Raw genomic sequence first — 25902 nt, forward strand, 5'->3', positions numbered from 1 at the left:
AAAAAAATTTTTTTTTCAACATTTATTTATTTTTGGGACAGAGAGAGACAGAGCATGAACGGGGGAGGGGCAGAGAGAGAGGGAGACACAGAATCGGAAACAGGCTCCAGGCTCTGAGCCATCAGCCCAGAGCCTGACGCGGGGCTCGAACTCACGGACTGCGAGATCGTGACCTGGCTGAAGTCGGACGCTTAACCGACTGCGCCACCCAGGCGCCCCTTTATCTTTAGTTTTAATTGCATTGTATTTCTTTTTCTTTGAGACAATATTCTATTCTCAGGTGCAATTTGGGTGTTCCCTATGCTTACCCCTATCATGTATACAGACAATTTTTAGTGATTTTCTAAGTTTAAAAAAAGGTCTTACTCTTTGATTACGTGCCTGTTTTATATTACTATTGGAGAAAAATACCGCTTCCAATTTCTGGGATACCTATTTTGCTCTTATGGTCTATTCTATGAAGGTATAAGTGGCTTATTTTATCAGATTGTCTGGATAAAATTTTTAGATTTTGCTGATACAGTCACAACAATAAAGCAAAGGTGGAGAGAAAAGAGTATCAGTCCACATGTAATCATCTTTACCTGTCTTTTTAAATCCCTCATAGTGAGGTCTTCTGATGCCCTCCTATCAATTCTAGTGCCTAAAAATATTCCGGATGAGAGCTCAAGATGCACTGAAACTCCATTTATTTCAGTTCTGCAGCGATTACACTGCTAGTTGTCTGCTAGCAATTACTGGGTCCTTAACTTGCTATCCAAGTCTCCTTGACTCCCAACTTCAGTAAAGATGTGGTGTGCTGATGAAGACCTCTCCATTCCTATTTCCAGTGGAAATACCCCTCCCTACCTCTAGCAGCATCTCTTCAATTTCTTACATGTTGGTCCCTAGGACAACGCTCTTTGATCTAGAGTCCTGCCTTTGACAGTTTCCTTCCAGAGTCAATTCATTCCTACCTTGGCCCAAGCATCAGTTTTGGGTCTTAGCTGCTTTATGAAGAATCTCCTTGTAGATGACCACTTGCCTGAATCCTAAGCATGGATTAAGTATTGGAGTCTTTGATGTTGAGCTTTCCCCAGACCCTCGATTTGTCTGGGAAAGTCTAGTACTTGCTTTTGCTGAGTTGAGTAAGTTATGAATTCATATAGTTTTTGCTCCCTGGGCTGCACCATGACCAGCTTCCATGCTTAGTCTCAGCTCCTCTCTCCTTGCCTGGGATCTCCTAGGAAGAATCTTTATTCCCAACAATTTACCTCTTGAATTTTAGCAGGTAGAGACTATATTGCCCACTTTTACTCCAACATGTGACTTCTTTTTTTTTTATTTTTAAAAAAAAATTTTTTTTTTCAACGTTTATTTATTTTTGGGACAGAGAGAGACAGAGCATGAACCGGGGAGGGGCAGAGAGAGAGGGAGACACAGAATCGGAAACAGGCTCCAGGCTCCGAGCCATCAGCCCAGAGCCCGACGCGGGGCTCGAACTCACAGACCGTGAGATCGTGACCTGGCTGAAGTCGGACGCTTAACCGACTGCGCCACCCAGGCGCCCCAACATGTGACTTCTTTTAAAAAATATTATAAATGGTTCTCTGGCCTTCATTGCATATTGAATATTTCACTCCAGGTATCAATTCAGATAATTTTTTACTGGGTTAACTTTAACACAAAATTTTGTGCAAAGATTAAAAAATGTATATAATTCAGGTTAGATAATTTGGCATTATTTTGAGGCTGAACGGCATTATATAGGAAAAAATCTACAGATCCCAAATAGCTGGATTGAATTTGTTTAATGATTTTTATAAAATTACATAAGTAATTAGAGGATAAAGCCTCAAAATGAAATTGGCAGATACAATTTATTTCAGAGTAAGATTATAAATTGGAAATAACTGCAAGCTTCAAGGGAAAGTTCTCATTTATTTTGGAGTACATTTAAGTCCTATAGTATGAAAATTTTTCTATGATTCTTTTGAAGGTTGAGGAGATCAGGATTCACTTGGTACTATAGACGAGGATTGCTTTGGCTACTTATTAGTTTACCTTCAACATTTTGGCCCACATACAAAATGTATACAATATTAGAGGATAGGCATCAAAAAATGAAAAAAAATATTTTGATAAAGTGAGCCTTCTTCATGACTTCTTTAATACTAACTCTTGAAACCATTGAAACCATATAAATCATGAATGATGAACCTTGATTAAGAAAATTGAAAGGCAAAATTAAGAGAAACTCTCAATGAAAGCAAAATAAACAACTTGTTTCATGCATAAAACATAAGTAGAAAAGAACTGCTCTTCCTCTTTTTTTGGGAAAGAGCTTGCATTAGGAGTCTGGGCAACCACCTATATATTTCTCAGTATTATCTTGGGAAATATTTATTCTATTATCTTCATTACTTAATTTCTCCAACTGTAATGAGAAATCACAGAGGCCAGCCTGAAGTTTGTTGTAAGTAAACAAGTCAAGGAATATAAATGTGCTTTGTGAACCACCAAGTCATAGATGCACATAGGTGTACAAGGAAGGCAGGACACTGGTGTTGGAGGCCAGGTTGCTGCCCATCCTTATAACCTTGGCAAGCACACAGACCTCTCTGAGTTTCAAGTTTCTCCCATCTCCACGAGATTGTTCTGCATGACTTTTATGGTCCTTCCCATTCTCGACTCTTCCTTCATTTCTAGATTACATCACAGCTTCATATAAGCATACTATTTTTTTCAGAATTTGCCAAATTGTATATTTTGGATTAATAAGATCATTGCAATATGTATCAGATTTTAAATTTTTTGGTTTTTTCCCTCACTGGAACAAAAATTATTTTCTATGAGAAGAAAAATTCCTACAGTTGAGTAGACACTTGCATGAAAAATGTTGAGTAGACACTTGCATGAAAGCTGCCCCCCAACTTTTTTTTTGTTTTAATTTTTTTACTTTGTGAAGCCAATTTTTTTGAAAGACCATATTATGTGCTATATTAAGCATGTCATAGTTGTAAATTCTAATAATGATACTTGCTACTGAAGAAGAAACATGCAGAATTGGAAGCAAAATAGTACTATAATAGAAATATGAATCTATCTAAAAATAATTAAACTAATTCCACGTGTAAAGGCAAGTTTCAAAGGAGTAATATTTTTCAAACAAAAATTCAATAAGTGGTTAAATGGGCAGAGTGGCTGTCCGGTATAAGAAATCATATGGGGTTTTGTGTGGCCAGGTGCAGGAATTCATACAGACGTGGCTTTTAGATTTTATTATGTAGAGATATTTTAAGAGAAGCTAAGCTGAAGTGTGATTTTAGACTTCATAAAACTTTCGGCTTTACTGGACATCACTATAGATAAGGAGGAAAATCAAAATGTTCTCAATGTATGCACATGCCACAGCAGGTGTTTCCATATCTATTTTATTTGATAACTTCCAATCACTGAAGGAGATTTTAATGTCAAGTAGTTGTTTGTCAGTAAATGTGCCTATGCCTGGAAATAATTTTAAAAATCTTTGTAAGGAAACAGATTCTTTTTTTAGGTCCAGATATTTTCTCAGAATGACATAGAGTCTGGCTAAATCCTCTATGTAGAGGTAAATCATGCATGATAATATCTGGTCATCTTCATTGTCTACGTAAAAACAAATGAAAGTTAAGGTTAATTTTTGATAAAGTGAATTATGCAAACATAATGTACATATTTATATTTGGCTTTGGTGATAAGGCAATATAGAGAACTCGTGCAAGGATTGTGTGCACACACACACACATGCACAAAAACTCAAGCACTTTTTCTGCCTTTGTTCTTATTCCTTTCTGAGAGCAGACTCCTCAGTTGAAATAATGTAAGTTTTCTCCCCAATAGTCTGCTCAGGAAAACTTCTATTAACACAAGTGTTTCTAAGCAAATATTTCTGAAATGTTGACAAATGTCTTAAATCCAGCAATGACAGCATAATGAAGGGTATGTTGTTGGGAAGAACATGCTCATCCAAAGTAGAAAAACTACCAGTTAAAAATCACAATACATAAAAAAATATTTTTCAAGGATAATTGCCATTTACCTGATAGGTTTTTCATAAAAAATTATAAAATATTTTAAAAGAGAAAACAGAATATTTCAATAACTTTTGTTTTAGTTTATCGTTACAATCAAGGAGTTGGACTATATACTAAGTTTTTTGTTTTAAACTCTACCATGCTATGATTTTAGTCAACATAGGAAGGTGTTAAAATATGTCCCACTGTTTCATTCAAATGGTAATAGAAAAGGTGGTTTAAAATTGTATGCCTGATAATATAATCCTTTTCTTTTATAGATAACAAAAGCAAGTCCCAGGGAAGCAATGTGACTACCCAATAGTACCCATCTATTGGGGCATCAATGCCACTGCTTCCAAATCTCTCTAATCATTAGATATTTTGCTTTCTTGTTGCTGTTGTTGTTGTTATTGTTTTATTAAAGACTCCAGATTCCCACCCTGCACCCTTGGAAATTCTGCTCTAGTAAATATGAAATGAGGTCAGGAATCTAATTTTTTTTTTAAAGAAATCCTCAATATTCTGACTTGTAGTTAAAGATAGGAACTACAGATCCACATCAGACTACCTGGGATACAGTGATGGAGGGGAGCAGGGATGTTGCCCAGTTCTCGGGCAGTCTTTCCACTGTGGCATAGCAGCACCTTCCTAGCAGGTCTATTATTGTATGCCAAAAACTACCATTGTCCTAGTGTTTCCCCACTTCTAGATGAAAAGCATAAAACATAAATGACATCAGTTGGCATCTAGGTTACTTGTCTCTGATAGGTTTCCTATGGAAAAGGATATTCCTGAAAGAAACAAGAATTAAATGAGTGTATCTAAACCCCAACCACAGAAATATAAACAATTATAAGAGAATATTATGAGAAACTATATTCCAACAAATTGGACAACCTAGAAGAAAGGGATAAATTCCTAGAAACATATAACCTACCAAACCTGAAACAGGGAAGAAATGGAAAATTTCAACAGACCAATTACCAACAAAGAAATTGAATTTGTAACCAATAACTCTCAACAAACAAAAGTCCAGGGCCAGATGGTTTCACAGGCGAATTTTACCAAAATCTAAAGAAAAGTTTATACCTGTTCTTCTCAAACTATTCCAAAAAAGAATGGATCTATAGCCCTTACTTACCATCTGCTCCATCCTCACATTCTAGAAGTTGAATTCAGCTCAACTCCTATAAACTCTCCTTATTGGAAAGTACAAATCTGTCCATCATCAAGCAACAGTCTTGAGCATTTTAAGGCAGTCTGGGATTTGGAAATTATTTACTTTACCTCAAGTCATGATGTATAATGAAATGAATTACTCTTAATTGTTAGAATATATCATAAGAAGAAGGTCATGGGTGCTTAGGTCACAGGAATTTCTTAACCTTTCTGGTAGTAAAAGAAAAGCTTACATAGAAGTATCTACTAACGAAGTTGGTTTTATAGAGAGACCAGAGAGAGCAAAGGTGCTTCTAAGATCGTCCATGTAGAATTCCAAACACCTCAGCATTCATACTTCTTTCAGTTCTCAACATAGATCTTACATGTTCACTGTGTGTAAACTGTGGCCAAAATACACATTTCTGTTCCTTATCCTACTCATGGATGCCAAAGTTTACTTTAAGGCTTTTTTTTTTAAATGTAGCACACTATAAGAAATATATTATAATTCGGCTTTCAATGAAATATCATTTCGAATCTTCCCTGTTAATAAAAAGATGAATTAGCTTTTTACTACTAATTTTAGAGAAAATTAGAAAAAAAAAAAAAAAGGAAATGACTTACCTCTAAATATGACTTCAAATGAAGGAGCTTAACTAACAGCTTACTACAATTTAACAAAAAAGTAGAATTCAACATAACTGAATTTATTTTCATATCCTATTAAGGATTATTTGTTACTGAAGTTGACAAAATAAGTTCATTTTTAAGTTCTGTTGTTTCTAAGGCAGTCTCATGATATGGCTCTGGGGATCAAGTACACGGTTAAAGCCATAATAGACTACCAAATGATATACAAAAGATTTTGTGAACATTTTATGTTTGCTTTGGAAGTCTGATCTATTAAACCTGTGACAATTTTATTTATTAAAAGAATAAACAAGGAGATCAATGGCATTAGTCCATCCTTACATTGGTTAAGAAACTATGAGTTGTATATAGAAATCTACCAAGTGTTATTAATGTGTATAATTCTTATTTTTCAATGTAGTTGGGACCAAGAAAGTGGTTAGTTAATATATGTACCTCAAATGCCTTAAGTGGATACCTATTAAAAGGTATACAAAATAGAAATAGTACTGTATATTTTCAAAAATTTTAAATAAACACAAAGAATATATAGGTATACATATTATAATTTCAAAGTCAACACTAGCACAGAAGTTTTTCTTATCTAAGTACATACTAGGATACTTCCTGTTTCAACACATGCACCTACAAACACATGGCCATGCACATAACCTTGCTTTCTGCCACTTGCAAGAAAGATAGAATATACAATATAGTACATTGTTTTGACTTAAATCATATTGGCAAATTAATGAAGATGGCATTAAAAAATTCTGATCTAAGAAATCAAAATACAGGAAGATAATTATTCCATAGATTAAAAACACTGAAGACTGATGGGAAGTTAAGATTTAAACTGTCCCAGTGATCTTGAAAGAGAAGAGACCGGATTGGCTGTAAACACTCGGAATGCTCTGTTTGGCAATTAGGACTTTTGTCATCTAGCAATCCAGGCCAGAGACTCAGACCATCGATGCTGCAGATTGCAGAGAAATGGTATAGCTGGGGGTAGTTCTCTGCAAGGCGGGGGGCGCCGATGGAGATCTCGAGGCCCATCTGGATGGGAGACGGCGATTTGCTGGTCTAGCAGGTCGGGAAAATCCTTTTCCAGGTGAAGATTTCACTGCCATGGATTCCTAGGAGACAAAGGAAGACATTTATCTCACTATACAAGCACAAAAAATGGGCTTAATATGTTATGGATCCCAACTACAGGGTTAATGTATTAGCATATTTATAAGCAAGTAAAAGCATCAATAACTAAAGAGGGTAATTGTCTAATATTTGTGGTCTTAAATGTTTTAATCAAAGCAGCTCATTTTTAATATGGAATATGACATTTGATAATCTTGTAGATCTTTTCATATTGCCAAATTTTAATACAACTGTTTTAATACAACAATTTTTTAAAACGATGAGTTCAGGATTCAAAAGTTTAATACAGTTTAATACAACTGTTTTAATACAATTTTTTAAAACGATGAGTTCAGGATTCAAAAGTTTATGTTAGATAAACTTGATGATGGAGCCCTAAATGTTTCTTAGAAGGATATTAGGATATTTTAGTGTTATTAAAAACAAAAAGATAATAATTTACAGGAGAAACTGTGCTCATTTATGTCAAGTTTTTGGAACTTTCAGAAATCATAAGGAAAATTGCACACAGATCAGCAAATGATTTATCTGATGCTATCTTTTTTTCCAAGAGCTGTTGTCACTATTTCTCAAGTTTCAAAATTATCATTAACATATTTTAAAATATAGTTTTATTATAAATGCTAATAAAGAATCACTATATTGGTCATTATCTGAAGACTTAAACCATTTCCTTCCTTTCCCTTTCTTTTCTTTCATTTCTTCCTTGTTTTCTCTCTTTCTATTTTAATGGAAGAAAAACATTCTTAGACCCTTGCAATTAAAAAAATTCAAGTGCCTGGGTGCCTCAGTTGGTTAAGCGTCTGACATTGGCTGAGGTCATGATCTCAAGGGTCCTGGTTTTGAGCCCCACTCGGGACTCTGGGCTGACAGCTTAGAGCCTGGATCCTGCTTTGGATTCTGTGTCTCCCCCTCTCTCTGACCCTCTCCCACTCACACTCTGTCTCTCTCTCTCTCAAAAATAAATGAACATTAAAAAATATTAAAAAAAATTTAAAAAATTCAAAAGGGGCGCCTGGATGGCCCAAAGTGTCCAGCTGACATCAGCTCAGATCATGATCTCTCAGTTTGTGAGTTTTAGCCCTGCACTGGGCTTGCTGCTGTCAGTGCAGAGCCCGCTTGGGATCCTCTGTCCCTCTCTCTCTCTGCTCTTCCCCCACTTGCACTCTCTCTCTAAAATGAACAAACATTAAAAAAAATTTTTTAAAGCTTCCATGACACATATTATACCAGAGTATTATTACTGACCTTCTTAACAAAGCCTGTGCTCTTTCAGCTGAGATGGGTAGTGAGGATGGTCTCTATTCTTATGACAATAATCTGCATTTTCTTTTTCTCTCTTTGGAATCTTATTTTTTTTAAATTTCCACCAGCAGCAGGGTGAGGGAGGGGATGAAGAACTACTCTTAAGAATCTACACTATAGGACCCCTCCCAAATTCTCGACCAGTGCAAAAATGTAGCGGATCAATATTTGGCTGGTTATTTTACAACACGTTTCCTTTTGCCGTCTGAAGCTATAGGGCTTTCCAGGTATTTATGGGCTCAACTGAAACACAGAGAAATACAAAAGCAGGGTAATTATTTGTACCTTGTACAAACAGGCAAGGTTTCTGATAAAATAGATACAAACTGATGTTTTTATTTATTTTAATTTTATTTCTTAAGTGGGCTTCATGCCCAGCATGAAGGGAGGGCTTGAGTTCACCACCCTGAGATCAAGATCTGAGGTGAGATCAAGGGTCAGATGCTTAACGGACTGAACCACTCAGGCACCCCCAAACTGATACTTTCATGGGGTCTGAAAGCCATATAAAAATAATTTTTTTACACCAGAAGAAGGCAACCTGCATAGCTTAAAACTATGCTGCACACACACTGCACTTTGCAAAACTAGGATTTTTTGAAGCATTAGCAAATGATAACAATATGACACCATGTAACTTTTTGTAAATTATGCATAAAAAGGGACTGTTGGAGAGCTCTTTTTTGTAAACACCAATCTCTTCAACCTCTTTTTCTCCCATAACTAACAAAGAATATATTCTTTTGTGAACAAATTGGAACAAAGAAAGAATAACAGTTTTTTAAATACTTATTTTGGGGGAGCAGTTTTCATGCTAAGGATTTACACAAATAAGAATGGCCTTAAAAAAATTTAAGCTATAACATAATTTTATTTCCATGTACTGCCTTTCTGCTCCACAAATAAGATAACTCTATGAGGCACTATTTTATGATGTGTTATACCCATAGTCACATTCATGTGACTAATCCCATGAGAAGGAAAATGAATCAAATGCTGGGAATGACTGCAGTAATCATGGCCAAGAAGTGAAAGGTTATTTTAAAAATATTTCCAATACTCTTTTCTTAAAAATATAAAAACTTTAAAAGAATAAAAATTCTACAAACCAATCCATGCATTTTTGGAATGTTTTCTCAAGAAAGAAACTTAAAACAAACATTTGATCTTCTTGAGGTTCTTAAGCCCATTTATTTTACTCATGTTGTCCCATTTCAGAATTTTAAAAGAGTTGTCATGTACTCTTCCCAGTCTTAAAAACTGTATTTTAAGAAGTTCATGTTGAGTTACAGTCCTAAGGTTTATGCTTATTCAGAAATAAAGGGTTGAAAAGTTAAGAAGATGCCAAAATATGTGCCTACATTTTATTTATATAAATGGGCAATTGACTGAACTCTGGGCCACTGCTAAATATGGACACAGTTCTACCAACATATGTTAATTGCTTTCTTACCTCTGTTATCTTTCTCCAATCTACTCGTCGTTTAACTTGCTGTGCTCCATACATAGCTGTGTTTTGCTGAAGCTCTTGTTCTAATTGAAGTATTTGTAAATGCTGATTTAATGTGGACCCACCACTGACATCAGAATTACATCTGGTCCAATTATCCTGGAAGCATTTAGAATTTTGCAATGCAGGCCCTGTTGACTTCTCATAGGTTTTCAGCAGCTTTTCCACAACACCATAATTTGACTTAGGATCAGCTGATCTTGGCCGGCCAGACAAATTACTTGGTCTCCAGTCATGCTCTTGGAGCATACTCCGATAACTGCTAGGACTCATGTGTTCCTGCACTTGTCTGACGAGGCCTGTTGTGGATTTTTTGGTGGGATTGTCAGGCACATTTTCTCTGGGCACAGGCACGGGCATGCAGGCACTGGTTTTCAGAATATCAGACACATCATCATTTTCTGATATGTTACCTGTATGAGTAATTAAGGTATCACAGGGCTTAGGATCTTCAGATGATTCTGAGTAGCTTTGATTTTGCTGTATTGCCTGACAATTTCTATCTGTTCTAAATACAATTCTGTTAAATTCATCAGTCTTTGCTGCCAGCTTTTCATTCCTAGTTGTCCTCTTAAAGTCACAACTGAAACTTCTAAGTGACCCACTGCTCTCTGTCACTGAAGAGCTACAGTCACTACTTATATGAAGATCAGGATGAGATTTAGCAGAATGATCTGGAATCATCTTTTCACATTTTGGCTTATTGGGAGTAGAGCAGATTTTCTGATACCACAATGTAGAGGGACTATTTTTTGCACTGATCCCTGTGTCATATGACCACATGCCAAGTCCAACACTTTCATCACATGGATGCTGGTTATCTATTTTGGTTTTGGGTGCCAACAAAGGGAACATGATACCATCTTTCAAAGTCTTCCCTTCATTTAGACACAGCCTCAAAAGGAAATCAGGACTGTAGTTCCTTTCACCTTGACCCTCTTGGGCCACGTGGCTGTTGTGGTCTAAACTGTCCTTCAAACTTTCATGAGCTTGTTCAGAAAATGAGCTGGGAAAATTTCGAGATGTGCTTCTTGGAGGAGGAAGTGGTGGAATTTCGTTTCTTTGCAGATCAATTGTATCAAATTCATATTTTTTCATAGAATTGCTTTGGAGCGCATTGGAACAGCTCAGATTCCTTCTATTTTTCTGCTTTTCTTTTTCTAAATCAATTGGAAGAATGCCCTGGCCATCGTTGATCATGTGGTCTCTGTGACGCATTTGAATTACATTGGGCATTTCCTGAAGAAAAGAATCTGACTTCATTCTAAACAATTATAAAACAAGACATATTAGTGATAACTTTATTTAGGACAAGTTCTCAAAAGAAACCATGGCATAAGCAATGAATTTCTGCTATAAGGACTCACAACTTCCCAAACAGCATTTTCATATAAATTCTCTAGTCAAAACCCCCAAGTCCTTTTACTGTAGGATCAAGTCCACCTCTCAGTACTGCCCTCACAGCCTACATGCTCTGACCCAAACTATCTTTCCATTATATTCTCAAATTGTCTCTTACACTTAGACTAGACTGTGTAGTCTCTTGAGTGTCTGCTACTGGGATTTCCATTTCTATGGGTTCTCTCCAGCCATTTCCTTACCTCTGCTCTACCTGCTCAATTCCTATTCATTATGTCACGTGAGCTCAAGTTCCTTCTCTTGACTTTGAAATGACATTCTAAGCTAAGAAGTATGAAAGAAATCTGAATAAAAGTTCAGTGAAACATAAGTATTACCAAATGGAAGATGTCATTTGGGCATCGTGTGGGCAAAGTGAGCCACAGTAAAAATAGGGTGGCTCTTCAAGGTATAGGGAGCACTTTGGTATGGATGGATCATAAAGCAGAGGGTGGAGGATGAAAGAAACATTAGGTTAAATTGTAATTTATTTGAATTACATACTAAGGATTTTGAACTTTTTTCTAAAGTTTATGGAGTAGCAAGGAGAACTTATATACCAGGTGTGGTTTGTAAAAGAAAATTGACAGGTGAGTCTTTTCTAAGTTTAATCAAAACAAAAAACCTAAATATAGCAACAATATAAATTCAACAATATCAATTAAAGTTAATTGATCATACTGATAAATATAGATAGTATTTATATCTCTTCAACTTGTAAAGTATTATGAAACAGATTACAATAAAGTATAGATAAATACTCATTAGCAGAGAATGGTAGGCAAAAGTGAAATGGGCAGGTAGAGGGCAAAATTATGTATAAAACATGGTTATATGAGAAAATCTATTGAGGTCAATACAAAAATTCTTTCTGAGCGTCTTTTTTTTTTTAATTTTTTTTAACGTTTTATTTATTTTTGAGACAGAGAGAGACAAGAGCATGAATGGGGGAGGGGCAGAGAGAGGAGACACAGAATTGGAAGCAGGTTCCAGGCTCTGAGCCATTAGCCCAGAGCCCGACGCGGAGCTCGACGTGGAGCTCGAACTCACCGACCACAAGATTGTGACCTGAGCTGAAGTCGGACGCTTAACCGACTGAGCCACCCAGGCGCCCCTCTTTCTGAGCTTCTTAACAGCTAAAGAAAAATATGGGTATACATTGCTGTTGCTTTCTAAAAAAAGCACATTCCTTCACTATGAGATAAATATTGATCCTAGAACAATCTATCTTTACTTACCTTGTAGAGCATACCAATTTATTTTTCCATTTGGTGAAAACTTACTTTTACAATTATATAGGTGCTTCTAAATTGAAACGGCTTTTTAAAATATCATTATATGTGTGTGTACACATATTTACAATATGTTGTGTTGAGAATTATGTATGCTTCCATTATATACCAAATAAATGAAGAGAAATAAATGACTCTTAGGTATAAAAGACTGCAGTACAACATCATTATATAATTAAAATTCCACATTGTTAAGTCTGACATGTTTTACAGGTGTATTTAACTGGATTATCCCAGCTATAGGCTCTTCCACTGGCCAAACACTCAAAATGAAAAAGAACTACATTAGAATATAGTTGTTAATGTATTATGCATAGTATATCTTAACCAAATACCAAAAGAGTACAATATTCTTAACAGTCAAATTACAAAGAATGAGAAGGTTTGGTTTAAAAATCAAAAACAGAGATATATTCAATTAAGGTTTTTATTTCCTATCTAAAATAACAGACTTTAATAACTCATTGTTAATTCTCACTTAACAAAGTGTAAGGAAAAGGCAGTTGGGATTCCTTAACTGAAAACAATATTTTTCTTGATTTTCTGATGTAAAATAATCATAGATGTACCAGCATACCTTCTGTGGTTAGACTGCTTTCGGATTTCCTCTTGAAAGCTGCATAATTCTTCACTAACTTTGGCAAGTTCTTCCAGAGCCTTTATACATACAAGCAATAGCATGTTAGCACTTTGAAATGTAAATATTTCTTCAGAAACAGTTCTAGGCTAATCAGTCCAACTTACTGTGTTGAGGGCGCCAGAACAGCTCCTGTCCTCTACCTTGGAAGGCCTCAGGCCAGGGCATGCCCCACATTGTTTTTGGTTATCTGTGGCCAAAGGATCAATAATCCCTACTTTTGACTTTTTTGTTGCTTTTTGTTCCTTACACATTTGATTTCCTTCACAGAGTAAGCTCTGCTCCGTTTTATTTTCTTTTTCCAGACCATCCCCGTGATTCATCCCTGTAAATTCGCATTGTCCTGAATTGGGGTAATTTGGAGAAGATTCCACCACTTTATCTTGAATCGCTTTTTCACGATCATGATCAAGGATCTTAGCACGTTCATTCATGTTGATTTTCCTCCGAAGCTTTACTTCATGGCAAAGCTGTAAGGAAAACAAAGATAAAACTTTTTCTCCTCCTAGTTTACTTTGTCAATTTTTTTTTGATACTAAGCACACCATTCTGAGTTCTCTTTGCCATTTCATGATATACTGCTCTGGGGTATTAATGTTCATGCCTCTGAGTAGTGCTTCTCAAATGTGATTAGCCAGAACAACTTGGATGAACCATAAAGACTAATTTTAGTAGGTCAAGGTATGGATGGTAATTTTTGTATCTTTGTGTAGAAATCAACTCTTCAAAAATTAAAAACAAACAAACAACTTGTATCTATATAAATGTATATAGAGGTACATCATGATGATGTAGAAGCACTGTTACCAAGTTGAAATGTCCTGAATCAATTACTGGTCATGCTCTGTAACTGCTTTCAGAGAAAAGCAAGAGTTTAACTGATATTAAAGTGATGTTTTAAAAATACATGATTCCACTTGTATGCCAAATAGTTGACAATATCATGTGGATATCATGAAATCAAAAGAAGTTTCCTTTGCAAGTTGTGTTGGGGCTACTGAAGTATTACTAGGAATTACTGCGATTTTTTTAATAGCAACCCTATACACATTCAAAAAGGATTTCTCATCCTGATTAAAACAAATGTGACCCTGTTCTATGTGATATTAGAATTCTAAGGCTTTGATCATCTATTAATCTATGTTAGAGTGGATCCCACATCATTTCCCTTTTTTTCCTTTTTTTAAAATTTTTAAATTTTATTTAAATCCAAGTAAGTTAACACATAGTGTAATCATGATCTCAGGAGTAGTATTTCTTTTTTCTTTTTAATGTTTATTTGTTTTGGAGAGAGAGAGAGCATACAAGTCATGCTCTCTAACTGCTTTTGGAGAAAAGCAAGAGTTTAACTGATACTAATGCTTAAAAAAATGCATGATTGCACTTGTATGCCAACATTCCAGTGTCTAAATAGTTGACCATATCATATAGTATGTCAGTTCATTTCATTGCCTGAGTAGATATTGTGAAATCAAAAGATGTTTCCTTTGGAAGTTATGTTGGTGTTACTGAGGTATTTACTAGGTGAAAGGGCGGGCCTACGCCCGCCGACTCCATCCTGTTCTGTGTCCTTCACCTTGACCACGCCTCCTCCCCTTGAGTAACCTCCCGCTCACCTGCCTAACAGGACTCTGACCCTTCCCCAGCCAATCGGCTGAGGCCACAGCCATTACCTCACCAACTGCCCCTAGGCCCCAATAAAACCTTTGTCCTTTTGAAACTCGCTCGCTCTCCCTGGTATCTCACCGCTGCGTCGGTGCAGGTACGGGACTGAGCTCGAGCTAGCTCGAATAAAGGCTCTTTGCTTTTGCATCGGACTCGGTTCCCTGGTGGTCTTTGGGGATCACGAATTCTGGGCATAACACTAGGTATTACTAAGATTTTTTTAATGGCAGGCCTATTCATTCAAAAAAGATTTCTTACCTTGATTAAAACAAATGTGACCCTGTGCTATGTGATATTAGAATTCTAAGGCTTTATTATCTTTCAGTCTATGTTAGAGTGGATCCCAAATTTGTTCTTTTTTTTTCTTTATTTTTTTTTTTAATGTTTCTTTATTTTTGAGAGAGAGAGTGCTAGCAGGGCAGGAGCAGAGAGAGAGAGGGGTCACAGGATCCGAAGTGAGCTCTATGTTGACAGCAGGGTGCCTGACGTGGGGCTTGGACTCACGAACCGTGAGATCATGACCTGAGCCAAAGTCGGACACTCAACCAACTGAGTCACCCAGGTGCCCCCATCCCAAATTATTTCTTGATGAAAGTTTAGTTTAATCTGCAGGCATGCACTCAGCTTACCCCTAAATAGAAGAAGTGGCTTTCTCCTCAGGCTTGAGTTGTGGGAAAGCTTGGCAAATTTCAAAGGCTTCTGTCAGATAACTATTGAAGCAAATGACTACATTTTACCGCCACAACCTATATCTACAGACATCTTTTAGTCAAGGAGTATAACAAAAGATTTATTGCTGCTCATTATTTACCCAAATCTCAGATGAAGGAAGCACGAAACATAATTGGTGTCTGAAGGATATACAATATATTTATTTCCACGGATATTTACATACCTATCATTGGATAATCTCAGGATAACATCAAATTACAGCCATGATTCAATTGTTTTAGCCCTCATACACTTACTTGTCCTGAGCTATTGTGAGCATTATGATTTGGGCTGATCCTGAGAGATATCATAAAAAGCAACCCACAAAAGTACATGTTGAATCTAAGGATGCTGATCGTGACATTGGTGACATTGTTCTTTTTTTTTGAGGAGCTATGGGTGAAAAACAAAATTGCTTTAGTTTCAAAATCAGGAACAAAAGTGCTATTTCTGAGAAATAGGTGTGCTTGTTCTGAATATTGGGAAATATGTTTCTGACAATTTTTCTGTTAGTTACTAGAAAGGCTAGCTGCATGCATTTCACATAAAATCCTCCTGTCTTCATCTCTTTTTTTTATTTTGAAATACTTTACCTTATATAACATTTTATATCCCACCTTAAATTCTCTTGAGATTTAAGTGAGGTATGGAGAAGCAAATAATATCATGCTATTGATGAAAAACAAATTTATTTTGTATAAGGAAATTTGTGTTATTTCATACCCAAAAAATTGTCAATGGTTATCTGATTATTTGAAACAAGGCAACAAATAGGAAAAATTGCAACATGATTAAAAAAAAAATTCCCAGGTATATAAGAACTCTATCTAGGGCTTCTAGTTGGATTAGTCCAGGTTTCAAATGATCCAAGTATGTACATGTTGGTTCTGCAATAGCAAATGCAATGATTGTGGATAGTGGCTGAGCAAAGAATTATTAGCATCTTAATACACAACACTGGGTCCTCTCACTAGAAGATATCACTTGGAATCACTATGGTTACATGGGCACATTAGGGAATCTAAAATTCTCTGGTACTTGGCTTAATAACTTGTGTCTGAATTAATACACAGAACCTAGTGATATATGCTAAACAAATACAGTCTGTTATGCTTGTGGCATGTTATATAATTTTTTCAAGTGTTGATGTTTAATTTTGGTTTTAAAAAATGTCTTGATTCTCTGTGACATGTGAAAATACTTTCCTCCTGTCTTCATCAAAATTATTTTACCCCCATTTGTAGCCTGTAAGATGAGCATATATTTTTTTGAGTAGGCTGCACTCCTAGCGCAGAGCCCAATGTGGGGCTCAAACTCATGACCCTGAGATCAAGACCTGAGCCGAGATCAAGAGCTGACTGCCCAACCGACAGAGCCGCCCAGGTACTTCAAGATGGTTGTATTAAAAGTACATTCTCACAGGCTACAAAGTTGGAAGTAGAAAAATATATATTAGAATGATAAGGGGAGCACAATGTTAGTATTCAGGTATTAGAAAGCATTGTCTATCAGTATTCTGGGGTAAGCACATTATCCAAACATATTCTCAGTAATGGAGCTATATATTTCACGCTGCAAGACATAAATAGCTTACAGTTACTATCCAAGATGAAGAAAAAAATATTACAGCCTTCTATCTCCTTGATGCAGAAAGGAATAGTATTTCTACAAACCATCATCCTATTTTTAAAATATGTTTAATGCCTGCTAATCAAAAGGGTAATATTTACCATAGATAGAATTTACAGAGTTTTCAGAATAATTATTTGACCTTAAAATATTTAACCAGACAGCAGATTATTTTAGCTACATGGCTTACACAATAGGCTAGACTAATCCTGACTCCTTTAAATTTTTTTGCTTTGATGCTAGACTTATCTGAGTGTTACTAACTGACTTTCCAAACCTTTGGGAACTAATGACCCATGACTTTAGGTTTCTGTTTGGAATTTTGGATTCTTATTTGACTTAGACATCTCCTTGTTGATGCAATCTCAGTCTTTGGGTAAAGGAGTTAAGAGAGTAAGCAAAACACATTTTCTAAACTATAGAGGTATGAGCAGTGGAGTCTCCTTTTAATATAATCATGCACTACATACCTGCCTTCTCAGTTCTATGTTAGAGAAACAGTTTAATAGCTACCCCTTTTAATTTTTCCTTGTAGTGTGCCAATTTATATTTTATTCACAACCAATTACATGGCTGTTAATGAGAAAAATATTTGTGCTATAAACACATAAAGCACGAGCTTTGATTGCCTGTGAATAAAGGCCAAAGAGTCTGTTAAAAATAATCACTTAGGCAATGTGCACAAACCATATAATACCATGGATGTCACTAGAAGAAAGCAAGGTAAGTATAAATAATTTTCAGTTGAAACAAGCTTAAAAATACATCAATGTAAACACTTAGAGGAAATATTCCAGGGCCAACAAGCCGAGGGATGGTTAATGGGGATAAAATGGCTGTTTGTATCAGAGTCACCACACGTCGTTTTTCATAACCCTTTCCTCACAAACGTGCCAATAAATCTGGCACATTTTGCCAGATTAAATATCACGCCCGCTGCCATTTTCTCTTTGATATATGGCACTCCTTTTGACTATACTGACTTATCTAATATGTAATTTCCTTTAGTAGATGTCATCCATAAATCATCTCAAGAAAGATCTGTATTTTAATGCCCAATTTGTAATATATGTTCCATCAATTATGCCTTTCTTAGATTTTCCTCCTGGACCCTGTGTTTGAAAACTCACGCAAAATACATACTTCACTTTTGATACCAAGGCACTTCAGTCAGAAAATAATAAATTGATATACTTTAGATTGACATTTTAAGTCCTTAATTTTCATGCAGGGCTATAAAAAAGCATAGTCCTTTGGATACCACTGGATAAGGTTCTGCTATTTTTGATCTAGCAAATATCACTGAGACATGCATCTCTTAGGCGGAATAAGGAAAAAAGAAATAGTTTCCAATACAACACAAATTTGAAACAGAATTTTCATTCTGAGCTTTAAGCTTCAATATATTCAAAACAAATCAACTTGTACCTCTTCTATCTTCTTCTGCATGATTTTCCATTGACTCTCCCATTCCTTCCTTTCATTGTCAAACTGGTCCAGTAACTCCATCTTTTCCTTGTGCCAGTTAGTCTCTGTGTTCTCCCACTGCTTATGCAGGTCCATGGCAACCGTGTGAGTGTTAGTGAAGGGGTATTTCTGCTTGTCTCTGCCTTCTTAACTGTTTCTTGGAAGCTTGGAGTTGTTTTATTTGAAGCAGTCCCACTTGCCTTTAAAATAAAGCCTAATATAAACATAACAAGAAAGAGTTCCAAATCCATTTGCTTTTTGAAAACACATTATCATTTTATTAAGAGCCATGACATAAACAAACCATAGGAACACTGCCCTTAAAAGAAGAGAGGAGATGATTAACAATCTGCTTAAGAAGGACTAGCACAGTCAAAAAGTAAGTATTGTCCAAAGGCTTTTTTCCCCCTTTCTGAAATCAGACAGCAAAATTAAATACATACATGATATGTAAGCATTCTTTTTAACTATCTAATCTAAAGATGGATTTTTTTCTGTGACTAAGAGTGGTAGTATGAAATTCAACTGTATGGACATATATCTACACAACCGTGGTAAATTCTACTGCAACAGAATTACTCCTTTTCTGTTGCAACCAGAATACATGTTTCTATGAATTAAAGTCCTGAAACAGTGTTGGACTACAGTTTCAATTTTATATTCAGAGTTAAAGCCCATGCCAAATGGGATTATTGTATTAATAAGAAACCTGAGTTGGCAGTTGATCTGGGACTGATGTATCAGCAAAAAAAGACAAACTAAATCATAAAAATATCTTCATTATTTTACTTCATCAAAGAAAATGTAAAAACAACAAAGTTATCCTGGGAGCCACATGTTAAAACTTATCTCTCATTTTCTTCTAATGGACCATATATTCAAATCTGTTTAGGCTACTGAATACAGAGCACTGAAGAAAATGGTTTGCTCACTTTGCAAGGATATCCTTGATCACATTAGGCTGTGACTGAAATAGATTTCTAGCTTTTAGGGTATGCGTATTTAGGGTTTGAAGATGAAATTTAAAATACCACATTGGTAACTTTGTTATAAGTCATCTAAAATTTCTGAGATTTAGTTTATTTATGTTAAAATGGAAGATACTTACAGGGTTGTTATAAAGATTAATGACATATGGCATGCAAGATAGTTTGAAAATTTTAAACATTTTCCCTATTTTTTGCTTTAAAAGATATTGGTCTGACTTCTACTAAAAATAATTTTTATTAAGAAAGTCATATAGGGTGCCAGGCTGGCTGGGTCATTGGAGCAGACGACTCTTAATGTTGGGGTCATTAGTTCAAGTTGAGTGTAGAGCGTACTTAAAAAAAAAGAAAGAAAGACATAGACATTTATTAGTGGGTAGAAAAGCATGTTTAAAATGTTTAAACCATCATCTAAGATAATCATGTCTATTAAAAGTCTGTATCTTCAGGTTTCTAGGCCATGACCGAAATGTGTTAATTTACCAGGTAGTGGCTTATGCTAATTATGAGCAAAGTGCCCCCAGGGTCTATAGCTGCTTGGATGTTGGTGCTGTGGAATGAAGCCAACATAACCAGGCAGCAAGCCCCATTTTGTAGTTGCAGAAAATGGCTGCATATTTCATGTCCCAAATATAAGATAAACATTGAAGATTAATTTTATTTTTATCAGACTGTTCTGAACATGCATATCCAAGTGGTAAACTGTTCCAAACATAGCTTGAGCTGCAATCTATCAATGAATTATAACAGACTAATAAGGATAAAAAAATGTCAGTGCTATATGAGGGCTCCACCTTCAAAAGCAGCCTAAAAATATTGAGATCTACATTGTTATTCTTCTCTTAAACTATTTCCCACAGACACTTTGGTCATTTTTACCTACTCCTTGACACTCCCAATACTATGACTAACCCAGTCAAGAAAAAGAAGTAATTTCAGATTTAGCTACTTGAGATGTTATCATGTCTCATTTTATCCACTTAGCCACGCTCTTTTTCTAATCCTATTTTCCATCTTCTCTGTCATCCTTCCTTCCTTTGACTATCTCCCACACCAATGAGACAGGGACCACATGTACCTGCCATTACCAATGCTAGTTGCCCAAAATAAATATGTCAGTGAAGACCTAACAAAATGAAGATAGTAAAGAATATACATGATTTTGTTTTCTGTTTGTTTTGGAGACTCTGTCATTAATCTTGATTACCTAGTAATCTTTTAAGTTCATCTAATAATTATTCACAGGAAATGCAGACAGTGCTTATTTTTAGACTGGTAGACTGCTTTAAAACCATATGTAATTAACTGTGAGCTGAAACTATCTTGCTCACTAGCAGGTAGTTAACACTAGGACTTCTTAGGAAGAGTGGAATGAGTGGTTTAAGACCTCAAGAGATAGTTGGAAACGAACCAAGGAAATTATAGAAAAAAAGCATACTTCTTTCAGGCTAGCTGGAAAAGAGCTGCTATGACCATCCAGTCTTTCATCCTGTCTTTAAGCACTGTAAATGTTCAGAAATCATCGTAAAGTTTCTCCTATAGTTATGTACAAGTGGCCCCAATTTTTCTTTCTATTGCTAACTCTTCTAGAACCACTCCAGACCAGGATTAAAAGGTTAAAAGATGCCAGACCCTTCCTCTTTTTTTTTTTCTTTTTCCTTTCCTTTCCTCTTTTCTTTTTTCTCTTCTCTTCTTTTCTTTTCCTTTCTTTTCTTTTCTTTTTTCTTTTCTTTACAGTCTAACTCAGTCTAACTCAGGCTTGCTCCTTGTAACAGCACTATATATGAACCCAGATAATGTTCCCAAAGCAGACAGAATCCTGCACTTAACTGCAAAGACCACTCATCATTTACTATGGACAAGGGCCAATCCACACAGCTTCCCCTCTCCAGGGCCAGGCCCCTATCTAGTGCCAGGAAATGTAATGGTTATGGATCAAAACCAAGCCTTTGAAAGAAAATTCCTATAGAGCAGTATCTGTGCCAATTTTTGTGGGAGGATTTATTTTGCCTTCCTAGCATCTATGTCTCGTTATAAATGTCAAATATAGTATGACTGAATTTATTGCTTTCTCCTCCAAAAGTAAAATGGGGTCCATAGAGTCACTGCAGGGATTACATGAACATAAGAGAGAGAATGCTTAATAAAAGTCTCTCACATCATTCTGAACCATAGTGGGTGCTCAATAAGTGCCTGTTCCTTGGTTTCTTCCTTCTGTCCTTCCCTCTTTTTCTTTTCTTTCCTCCCTCCCTCCTTGACTTCAATTATCCTTCTTTATGTTTTCTTTCTCCAGAATAAAACTGAAGATTTTCATGTTTCTTTAGTTAGTAAATTAATAGAAGCAAATCTAATTGTGTGAACTCTCATGTTTTCAATGACTTTCGTTTGCCCTCATTATTTTTAAAGTATTTTAGGATACGTGGCAAGTTGAATATTCAGAAAATTTTGTATTGTTAGCAAAGATTTGGATAGATAAATCTTATATAAAACTGCTTTTATTATAATTCTCCTTAAATATTAAAAAAATCAACTAATGGGGGCAGCTTTGGAGGGACTTAATGTTCTATGATGAGAAGTTATGGGGTAAAGTGGTTCAGCAGATTCTAAAACTCATTTTCACTGCTCTCTACTGATGCAAATACAAAAGTTCTCTTTGTTTCTAGTCGTCACTCTTTTTCACCCACAGATATTGGCATCTATGTGGGAGAGAAGGAAGGATTACTGCTATCTGCATCCCTCCCTGTGTCTCTATCAATTCACTCCGTGCACAATTTCATTCAGAATAAAAATTTATTAGAGCACCTGTAAAAGGGTAGAGTGAGCTGCATTACTCAGTCATGCACACGTTCTTTTCTCAACAACTCCAAGGTAGCATTATACAATCCGTGTAACCTACTTCCGAGACCCTGAGGCTGAGGCTGGAAGTCAGAATTGTTGGGTTGTGAGTGGGTTGCATGAGTATGGTGATGGGAGGAAAATAGTTCTGCTTACTTAGGCCCCACTAGCAGGCAGCATTTAAGAGCAACTTACGAGTCTCACAATAAATTATTTTAATTTCTCAAATTAGCCTCCGTGTGGTCATAGGAACACTTCTTTGAGGAGTGTTCCATTCTCACCACACCTGGGTCAGTACCATTTTACCCACCATCTCCCCAACTGGAAACTGGACATTAGCCAAACAAATCAGCATTACAGGAGCTGACTCTCTCGCTACTTCTCTCTTCTGAGATTTTTGTTCAGAGTATTGTTTCTTGCTCTCCCATCTCCTTTTTCTAAACATACTTTTCCTATCATCAAAGATTTTTCATTTGTAGGAGGTTACAAATGAATGTTGGCATGCTACGCACCGTGCTACTCAAAATTCCTAGAAGAATCATTGGTCCTAGAGATGCTCTGCTTCTAACTTTGAGGGATTTAGAATTCCCATGCCTATACCCATCAGAGTTATGCATCAAGATTCTCTAGCTCTTCCTCCAGGCTATCAATCATTTGCATCATTTCAGCTAATTAACAGACCTATTCTACCCTATTGTTTTACTAGCAAATGCATCTTTCCAAAGACAATGATTTGATTTGATTGCAGGGCAAAAAGGAATATTTTTTTTATTGCTATTTCTTGCTATTGCAACATGTTCCTCATGTTCCAAAAGGGTCAAAGAGATACTACTACATGCAAGTCTGAAGAAATACTTTTGTCTTCTCATTTTATTACCTTCTTCTTCCTTGTTTTTCCTCCAGTTAGACACTCAAACTAGAAAACACCCAAAATATAGGTGTACTGATTTTACATCTCTTAAAAAAGAAAAGCTTTGAAAGAGACTTTAAGTATCTAAAATTAATTCGCTTAAACAATAGAAGATGTAGTGGTAAGGTCCCCTTCTAATTACAGATTAGTTGGTTATGCATGGCACACACTTCCACTAAAATTACAGAAACACTACTCATGTAGTGAGCAAACGCCGTCATCTTGAATGAACTACGTTTATTTTTCTTTGTAATTTTCAAATACCAATAACCTCATGGGTTTTGAATTTTACTTGCAAATGTAAGAAGTCTTCATCCTAATTAAAAACAACGTTCTGATAAATACATTTAGTGAAATCCTACAGTAGGCAAAGTGCTGTTCAAAGTACTGAGAAGCAGTGTTTTAAAAACAGTTTCAGAGGGCGGATGTCATTGTCAGTCCAGAGTTGAGAAATCCACTCACAGCAGCTGGACCTTCTCATCCCTGGGCGTCAGTAAAATCCGTTATGCACCCCGCCCCACTGTTTTTACAGCCCAGACGCAGACACTGGAACAGGCGGATGTTGAAATAATCTTGCACTTAGACAGTGCCCATAGTTTAAAACACATCAGCAGTAGCCCCTCTATATTTTGCCACAATGAATCACTTGATTTCAAACGGTTAGGAAGAAACATACCTTTTAGCTCTGGGGAGAAATCCTATGGATGTTCCACCATTTGGTCAATCTAGCAATGGAAGGATAGCTAGGTTTTTTTTTTTTAAAAAGACAAAAGTCTCAGCTCGGTGAATTTTGCTTCTTTGCAGAAATGGGAATGCAAAATACGTCCAACCATGCAAGAGAGCAGTACTGGCAAATCCCTTTTAAACCTTCACTCCTTTCACAAATCAAGAAGCCGCTCAGGTCAGTGTCACAGCAGCAGCTGAGACTCCTGTGACGTCAGATACTTGGAGGCGGCCTTCAAGCAACTCTTCCAACCAGAGCTCTGTAACTTTAGAGCAGCTCATACTCTGGGTAAACAACTCCAGGTCCAGGACATTTTTAGCTTTTATAATGGAGCCCACTATTTTCAAACTTGCCAAAAGGGCTGGTGTTAATATCACACAATGACAATGGCCAATTTTAGAGGTTATTTGAAAAAGTCACCTCCTTTTTTATAGTCAAGAATTATTTCCTTGCATACTTCTCTCTTTCCCTTTTTCAGTGAGAATCAGAATGCACTCTTCAGTGCCTTGAGAAGTTGGTGTCTGGATGTGGCATAGCAACATGTGCAACAATTATATACACACACACACACACACACACACATACACATACACCTATACATAATGTAATATATTTAATATATATATACATATATGTATATGTATGTAATATGTTTAATCTCCAAAGATTTGTGAAAACGTATCAAACTTCTGTCTTTAAATAAAGTAGGAGTGGGACATATATAAAGACCAGCCTCATACTCTTTGTGTTTCTATGACAGCTTGCTGTCTGTATCTACAATAGTGATGTCTTTCTGCCAGAGGAAACCAGAGACCATAGAAAAGAATAACACTTATTATGGGAGGAAAAAAAAAACCAATGAGATGCCCATGTGTTTGTTTTCAGTTGAGGTGTACCACAGCCCAAGTATATGGAGAGGCTCCCTAAACCATGCCCAAATTGATCTCTCCTGGAAATGCCAGGGAAGATGCCTCTCTCCAGCAACATTTGCAGGTTGCATGTGAACTTGTACATGCATCCATCTGCTCATGTTTGGTTTAACTGAGTTAAAGAAAGTGTCTAACACAATTCTGTGTCTATTTTAGCAAATAAGCCATTTAAGGGTTTAAATACTAAGATCTTATCCTCAAGTCTGAAGAATTTCCTCTGTGTGGTCATTAAAATGTTACATATTCACTTTCACGTTATTTTTGCCTGCTTCCATATGAATATTTCATGGGGACCTCAAAAGTTTAATTATAGTAACCTGCCCATGGTAACACTTTAGTACATATAGTACAATTGAAGGAAATCATGCTCTGTGTTTTGAAAGCCTGGCATCATAATTTCAAAAGCAATAACAATAATAGTTATAGCAATAATAGTGATTACTCATAGAGAGACAGCTCTCTGCAAAGCTCTGGGCTAAGTACTTAGAATATATCTTTATCCTAGTTCACCCTCATAGCAAATATATCTGTAGATATTATTACCCTGATCTTACTGATAAAACCATGGCTGAGAGATGTCAAGTATCTTGCTGAAGTTTGTAGAAAAACATGTGGAGGAATAGAGCTTGGAACTGGTTTTTCTTTTCTTTTCTTTTTAAATTTTTAAAAATTTATTTATTTATTTTGAGAGACAGAGAGCAAGCACAAGCAGCAGAAGGGCAGAGAGAAGGAGAGACAGAATTCCAAGCATGCTCTGCACGATCAACACAGAGCCCAATGCAGGGCTTGAACTCATGAACTGTGAGATCATGACCCGAGCTGAGATCAAGAGTGAGATGCCTACAGACTGAGCCACCCAGGCTCCCCAGAACTGGTTTTTCTAACTGGAGATGTGAGAATTTTGCCACAGAGGTCTTGGTT

The 25902-nt window shown here is 36.2% G+C and overlaps 1 protein-coding gene across 1 annotated transcript; it reads right to left on the minus strand.

Annotated features, from left to right (window-relative positions):
* Nucleotides 1–1775: 1775 nt before the first annotated feature.
* Nucleotides 1776–18694, minus strand: KIAA0408 (KIAA0408 ortholog). The gene is made up of 5 exons (XM_043592285.1): nt 18559–18694; nt 13233–13595; nt 13066–13145; nt 9742–11062; nt 1776–6964 (listed from the first exon to the last, which is right to left on the minus strand). The coding sequence occupies exons 1-5, from the start codon at nt 18691–18693 to the stop codon at nt 6791–6793; spliced, it is 2073 nt and encodes a 690-aa protein (XP_043448220.1). The 5' UTR covers nt 18694; the 3' UTR covers nt 1776–6790.
* Nucleotides 18695–25902: the final 7208 nt, after the last annotated feature.

This window comes from Prionailurus bengalensis, chromosome B2 (genome assembly GCF_016509475.1).
Source record: "Prionailurus bengalensis isolate Pbe53 chromosome B2, Fcat_Pben_1.1_paternal_pri, whole genome shotgun sequence".
NCBI classification, from domain to species: Eukaryota; Metazoa; Chordata; class Mammalia; order Carnivora; family Felidae; genus Prionailurus; species Prionailurus bengalensis.